This window comes from Anopheles ziemanni, chromosome 2 (genome assembly GCF_943734765.1).
Source record: "Anopheles ziemanni chromosome 2, idAnoZiCoDA_A2_x.2, whole genome shotgun sequence".
Lineage (NCBI taxonomy): Eukaryota > Metazoa > Arthropoda > Insecta > Diptera > Culicidae > Anopheles > Anopheles ziemanni.
In genome coordinates this window covers 89,992,108-89,999,406 of record NC_080705.1, presented here as the reverse complement: position 1 = coordinate 89,999,406, position 7,299 = coordinate 89,992,108, and the positions used below count along the sequence as shown (strand labels likewise).

Sequence of the window (7,299 nt, the reverse complement as noted above, 5' to 3'; positions counted from 1 at the left end):
AATGGAAAAATAACCTATTTCATATTTTGGTTAACATTCCTAAAAAACTGAATGTTAATTATTTTATTTTTAGTAGTCCGTAAATCGCCTAATTGGTCGTAGAAAAATTGTGAAACCACATCGGTATTTTGTACCGAATCGAAAATTCACAAGACGTAGCAAAATGTGTTCAGTACTTTTCCAACCTCCGATTTAAAGTGTTGTCACACTTTATAAAGCATAAAACTTCCTCATTGCCGTCGAGATAACTCTTTCCACTAGGAAGGATCCGAAATGAGTCGAGTGATTAAAATCAAATGTTTCCCGTTTCGAGAACAACCCAAATCTCCCTCGCCATGCCGTGCCGGGGGTACGCACAAATGAGTTGCTTTCTATTTCCCGACGGGATTTCGAGCGGTTTTCGGGTGGAGATGATTAATGCTCCTTGTGGTATTTGGAAGTACCGGCTGTCATACAGTTTCCCGGACCGGCGTCTTTCTTTGCAATTACTAAAGATTACGGAATAGAATCAACAAGCGGAACAATAAGCCAGAGGCCGTAGTTTTGGCTTCCTTTATTTTTCGTTGTAATATTTCTTTTTGTTTTGTTCTGTCGTCTTAGAAATACCGTTCTTATTTGATGTCGCAGAAGATGCAGGTACAACTGGATGTTTTAGAACGGTGGAAAGATCACCGCCAGCTAACTTGCTAGAGGTTTGGTACAGCAAAGGAGCGAAATACACACCTTGGCTAGATGGATGGCTAGCAATGTTTCCGCAATGTGCCCAATGAGAGACGTTCTGCACATCCGGAGTCACGTTTCATCCTTCCCAAAACGGGGTATTCCGTTTCTTTCCTTTGTTGGGGAATGCATTTGTTATGCAAACACAACCGACCTCCCCCAACCCGATGCTGACGGACTGTTTTGTTCGTTATTTTCTTTTTCTTGTAGCACCGTTCAGTAAGTGGTATTTCCCGGAAAACGACATCATTATTACCAGTTCAAAGAGAAAACACGCGGTGTGGTACTATTCGCTAGAAGGTGTTTTGCGAAGTGGCTGCTGTTTACAAATGATCCGAGTAGTAACATGGAGGCAAACGTAGAACATTTAATTCGCCACGAACGTGATACGATGTAGTTGGTGGCCTTCGGTAAAATGTGGTCCCGTTTGCGCCGATGATGCTTTCGCGGAAGATGCGAATCTTTAACAGCTTTTCTAAGAAACGGTTTGATAGAGATTTTGTTTGAGACTTGATGAAACATTCCTCAACGATTTATTGCAATGCTAAATAAAGTACTGTGCAAATGGTTGAATAATTCCTTCACATCGTTAAGCCGCTCATTTTTCTGCAACTTCTTGCAATCAAACTCGTGGGTCTCCTTTGCGTTAATAGCTGGTCAAGTATTAACTTTCCTTCAAATTTCTTTTCAACCTGTTCTAATCGGATCCCGGTATCGAACAGGGGTCAATAATCGTATCGACAAAGTAATAGAGATTAACACAACATCGGGGATGAGTTGAAAACGGAAATGATAAAAAATTAAACCTCGTGAATCACGTGCGCCGGAATTTTTCGCTCACTGTCTGCCTTTTTTTCTTACGATCCCCATGGGAAATATTTTTACTAATTGGCCATTTTTTACACGTCTGGTAGAGCTGCTGGCGTTCTCCAGCTCGAACCATTAGTAAATTATCTTTTTGTTCGTCTACATTGTTAAAATTGCCGGGTTGAAAAAGAAGGAATGAAATTTTGGTTTGTTGAAACGAATCTTGCAAAATGATCTTGGCACTTGTACGGAATAGATAACTTTGGGCTATCTTAGATTAATCTTCAGCTTACTGTTACCAATTGCATGACCCATGCTGCTCGTTGACTCATCGAATTTTTAAATCGGATTACTATCAGCGTTTCAATACACAGTGTATCGAGAAGAAGCTAGAAAAAATACAAAACAAATGTAGCTTCTGATACGTTTCATTAATTTGCTAGATAAGAGTTCCATGGAACAGTAATTGTAATTCTGAGAGAAAATTTGGATCTTCTAATACATAAAAAACACCGTTGTCTGTATACATATATATATCGTTTGAAATTTTTTTTTACCCGCGATGAAATCGGGTTAATCAAATAGTAGAATTAATAAACGCTTTAAATAACTATAACCCCTTTGTTGATTTATTTATATTTATTTATATTAGCCATAATCCGAAAATATATGGGAAGTAGGTAAGTAAAACGGCTTTAAATTATCCGAAAATATATTTTTTAAAATGGTATTTTAGCATTTTTTTATACAAAAATATCACCATCGTTTTCAGGTTTTTATTCCGGAAAAATCCTGAAAAATTAAATTTTTCGGACGAAGATTGAATTTTCAGTTCGAAAATTGTCGGGCCCGCTCGCAGTTTTGGACACAAGTCTTGGACACTTGTATGGAAAGTCTCGAACACAAGTCTTCCATGCAAGTACTTGTATTAATCGTGCATGGAAGTTTTTAAAAATCGGAAAAATTGCGTGTCCTTTCCATGCAAGTTTGTAAAGAAAACCGCAGATTTTTGTTTAAAAATTTGAAAAACCTAGCATGCAAGATTTAAAAAAATCGGAAAAAATGCGTGCCACTTGCCTACAATTTTATCGAAAAAACCGCAAATTTTTGTAAGTGTTTTTTGCGGCGTAAATTTCGTTAAAATGGCATTCAACTTGGATGCAAATTTTGCCCACTTTCTTAAGATTTGCATGCAAGTTTTCCCGGAAGTGCTCCAGAGAAAACATCCGGAAAAACTTGCATACAAGAATGCAGTCACGTTGTCAAAAGCGTTCTCTTTTGAGGTGTACCGCATGTGTAAAGAGAATTGTTTTACACTTCTTTTCAGAAGTCGGTTTACGTTAGATTGCATAGAAAATCTGCTGCAAAAGAAGGGGTAAAAGAATTCTGAAAAGAAGAGCGGGCATTGTGAAGAGAATTCTTTTACATCAAAATAACGGCAAAATTTCTCGTTTGGTTTTTTCGTTTCTTCTAGTATTTTCATAAATGTTGTTCTGCACGGCGCTAACACAAACAATTATGTAGAAATTTATGGTGGTATGTGAAACAATCGTTTTTTTTCAAATCTGTTTTTCTGTTTGATTTGGTAACTAGTTACTATTCAACATATTGTAACTATAAACAGGAACTAGGTTCACGCTGACATCCCTTTTGTCTAGTGGTGGGAAATCAACTTCCTAGACGGATTCGAACCTTGTGATTCAAATTCTGAATGTGCTACGAATCTCGAAATACACAACGATTGCCCTACGCAACGAGAAGGTCTTTAAAATGATAACCATTATATCAATGATAAAGGCGAATTCCTGTGGAGAACAAATCGTGTCCGAAAGAGTCCGTCAAATTGGATCCAATCCGTTACAACTCCGTCAAGGAGTCGAGTTTGCGAACAATCCGAATCCCAATCCTGCCAACACCACTCCCTGCCCTAGCGGCAAGCATTTTTGTTGTGTACCTTTGATACGGTGAAGTAAAATTGGTGCGTACGTGAATTTATCCGTGATTTACTGAAATTTAGCTTTTATTCAGTTGTAAATCGCTGTCGACTGGAAGGACACATCTTAATAGCAATTAGATACGACAGATACCGTGGTTCCCTGTGAGAAACCGAACGAACAAACCGCAGAACAATGGATACCATCATTGGCGAAGAAGGCATCAATGAGACGCTGCTTACATACGGCCACAGCGCTACCGTAGGCTCGACCCGGCTTAGTTACGAAAACAACAATTCGTTCGAGATTAGTGAGTTGTTGTAAATGCATGTGGTTTTCTTATGTTTACAATCTCTGAGCTTCCCCATATTTGTAGATCGTAAAAAGAGACGAATTTCTGGGACTGCCAACGACACTATGGCAAGCGACGGTAATGTCAGCACTCAGTCGTTTTCCTCGGCCACGGGTTCGCAGACGACACAGATCGCCCAAAGTCCATGGGAAACGCGTCGGATGAAGGCGGACCTGATCGAGGCACGCGCGCGAGTAAGTGTGATAAGGGGAACGTCAATTTGTCGTCTAGTAGAATGAACCGTTTATCCCGTTTGATACAGATTGTGGTGCTGAAGAAGGAAATAGAACATCTCAATACAGAGATGGCTACCACGCAGCTGCGTAATCAGCACAAAATATCATCCCTAGAGCTGGAGCTGTCGCATGCCACGGCGAAGGTGTCCGACCTGGAGAAACATCTGGCAACCGTGCGGAAGCGGGAGCACAAGGCCAAGGAGGACCTTGTGAAATCGCGCAATCAGTTCAATCTGTTGAAGCAAACGACCGATGATCAGCAGTTCGAACTGCAGCAAGCGATCCGTAGTATGGAGGACCAAAATGCCAGTGATATGAGCCGGCTGAACAGCGATATACGAGATCTCACGACGCAAGTGAAAGAGCTGGAGGAACAGCTGGAACTCGCGCAGGATGAGTTGGACACGACGCGCGAAATTAACGACACGCTCCAATCGAAAGCCGACGCATACGACGAAACCAAGCGGCAGCTTGATGAAACGACGGAGCGGCTCGCGGCGTCGGAATCGCGCGTGAAAGCGCTCGAGTTTGAGGTCGGCAGCTACGAGGACTGGAAAAACCTTTCGAAGGTGACGACGAGCCGGTTGGCGAACGTGGCAAAGATGGAGCGGGAAAACCAGCGCCTCAAGGAAGACCTGAAGAAGTTCCACGACCTGATCGGCAACAAGTTGCTGCTGGAGGAGCAGGTGAACAACATGAAATCGCGTCTGCAGTACTTCGAGAAGAAGGAAGTGCAAACGGCAACGATCGAGGTACGTCTGCGCGAGCTCGAGCAGGAGCTTGTCGAATGGCAGCGGCTCGGCAAGGACTACTGCCAGCAGGCAGCCACATCCATGGAACCCGTCCATCCGGGGTCGTTGCGCAAGTTCATCGTTGAGATACTGCAAAAGGACGTGGTACTGACCAGCGAGCAGTCTTCGGTGCTCAAGGAGAAGAACCAGGTGCAGGGTAGAATCCATGAGCTTCAGACCCAAAACGAGATCCTCGAGAAGAATCTGAACGAACATAAGCGTTCCCTAAAATATCACCAGAGCGTGATGCACCGGGTGCAGAAAAAGCTGCAGTTGGTCATCGGGGAGCGCGACTTTCTCAAGCAGCTGCTAGAGAGCTACGAGAAGGATCTTACAAGTATGTCCCGGATATGGTGGCAAGTGGACAACATGTCTTATTTTGGGTATTTTATTTTCTTCAGTCAATCAATCCGTCGTTGCCAACCAGGATGGATCGATGCGTTCGAGGATGGAAATGCTTGAGAAGACACTGGCTGGGTACCAGGAACTGTGCCAGAAGTTGGAAGCAGAGATTCAATCCAGTAAAGGACTACCGGATTTAGGTAAGTTTAAACCGATGCCCTGAACCGTTCTTTCGTCAATTCTCGATTATGGAGCTGAAGTTTTTAACAACGCCTGCTTTGTCAATTACCTTTACATTTTCGATGAAACTTGTTGTGGTTTTGGGACCTGGCCTGCTATGTGACATTTTGTTGCCCACTTCTTTTATGATCTCATTGTTATGCCTTTCTAGCGTTAGGATCGGCGTTGACGAGCGAACAGTACGAAAGGTTGCGGAAGGAAATTGACGACATGCGGATGCACAACGAGCGACTACAGCGGCGCAAGGATGAGCTCGAGCTGGAGCTGGAAAACCAGCTACTTCGCGCCGCTACCATGTCCGAGCAGGGCGTCAAGCCTAAGCCTTTGATGCATTTGAAGGACAGTCCGGCAGTGGAAGCGTTCGAGAATCAAAATGCTCTCGTTGGGCAGTTGAACGCGGAAATCAAACAGCTGCGGGATCGCATTCGCAAGCTGCAGGATCAAAACGGAGAGCTGACGGAATGTTTGAGCAACACCTCGAATGTGACCGTCATGCAGGAGCTGAACGCGTGCCGAGAGGAGCTAAACACCTGCCAGGCGAAGCTGCAAATGATGGAGACGAAGTACCAGAACAGCAAGGATATTGCGCAGGAGTTCCGCGAGGTATGCTACATGCTGTTCGGATACCAAGTCGATCGGGACAGTGGGAAAAACTACACCCTGTCGAGCATGTACGCCGAGAGCCGGACGGATAATTTGAAATTCCAGCTGAACGAGAACGGCTCCATGCTGATTATGCTTGAGACCGAGTACGGCGTGACGTTGGACGAGCTGGTCCAGACGCATCTGAAGGTGCACGGTTCGTTTCCCGCCTTCCTTAGCTCACTGACGTTGGAGCTATTCAGTAAGTCAACGGTTGTGTGTAACCCATAGTTTCGCCACAAGAAAACCACAGGTTAAGTTTTTTTTTATTACGATGTAAAAAAAAGTAGAGATAAAAAGGAAAGGGTAAAGAGCCCTTATTCCATCAAAAGGGAAGAGTTTTCTTTTGGTTGACTAGAAGGAGAGGCAAAGAAAACTGTTAAGATAAAGTGCGCTCTTGACACGAAAAGCTGTATAAATGAATAATGAATGGAATGCACGAAGAAAAATTAAACAACTGATATGATAACGATATTGAAAAGTCTTGTTTTAGTGATGTTTCATTTGTTTTATTTAAACTTTGATTTTCTTTTCCATTCTTGCAGCTAAAAAGATCCGTTCGGCCACTTGCAGCAAAACTCCTTCGGACAGGAGTGTTCCATACCTCATATTTTTAGCCGGCGAGCACGCTTTATCGCCCTATTATCAGGGCCATTTCGACAGAAGAAACATATCCCACGGTCCACATTGGCCATGCTGATGCTCCTTCTTTCCTTTATGTCACTATCTTTGAGCAGATTACGTACCTCACTTGTTCTTTCGAATTGCGCAGCGAACTGGAAAGTGGTTAATTCGAAGCACTCTAAACTATACAAGAAAAACAAACACGGAACTCAGTACGAACCCTACCATAAAGTATCACTTAATCTCCTACACTCGCGTATAACCTAGCTAAAATTGTAAACCTAGCGTCCAGTTGATGGGATGACTTAGAATTCTGATCTTCCACTACATAAATCGTGATCGTTTCTAGCAGTCGATCTCTACGGTTTGCTGGTTCGCGTGGAAGAACAGCTTTGTGCTTTTCTAATCCAGTTCCGTTTTCTTTTGATCTGCATTTGTTTTATCTTCGGTGAAATTTTGGATCGTTTCGAATGCAAACAGAATATAGTTTTGTTTTACTCTAAACTCAGACCTACCTGAAGAACATTATTTCCGTCAGACCATTCCTTATGTTTCATCGTTTTATATTTGTTCCCTGTCTTTCTTTTTTGGAGAACATTCGTGCGTCCCTC

General features: G+C 42.9%; 1 protein-coding gene across 1 annotated transcript; it reads left to right on the top strand.

Moving 5' to 3' along the window:
• Nucleotides 1-3,485: 3,485 nt before the first annotated feature.
• LOC131281695 (mitotic spindle assembly checkpoint protein MAD1) lies at nt 3,486-6,518 on the top strand. Its single transcript, XM_058311046.1, has 5 exons — nt 3,486-3,771; nt 3,838-4,007; nt 4,076-5,177; nt 5,242-5,382; nt 5,580-6,518. The coding sequence occupies exons 1-5, from the start codon at nt 3,657-3,659 to the stop codon at nt 6,293-6,295; spliced, it is 2,244 nt and encodes a 747-aa protein (XP_058167029.1). The 5' UTR covers nt 3,486-3,656; the 3' UTR covers nt 6,296-6,518.
• The last annotated feature ends 781 nt before the right edge of the window (nt 6,519-7,299 follow it).

Bases quoted from the DNA above. Each gene is read 5' to 3' on its own strand.
- LOC131281695 (XM_058311046.1), top strand. From the start codon at position 3,657: ATGGATACCATCATTGGCGAAGAAGGCATCAATGAGACGCTGCTTACA. The intron at 5,178-5,241 runs GTATGTCCCGGA...TATTTTCTTCAG, and splicing joins CTACGAGAAGGATCTTACAA to TCAATCAATCCGTCGTTGCC. The intron at 5,383-5,579 runs GTAAGTTTAAAC...TTCTAGCGTTAG, and splicing joins TAAAGGACTACCGGATTTAG to GATCGGCGTTGACGAGCGAA.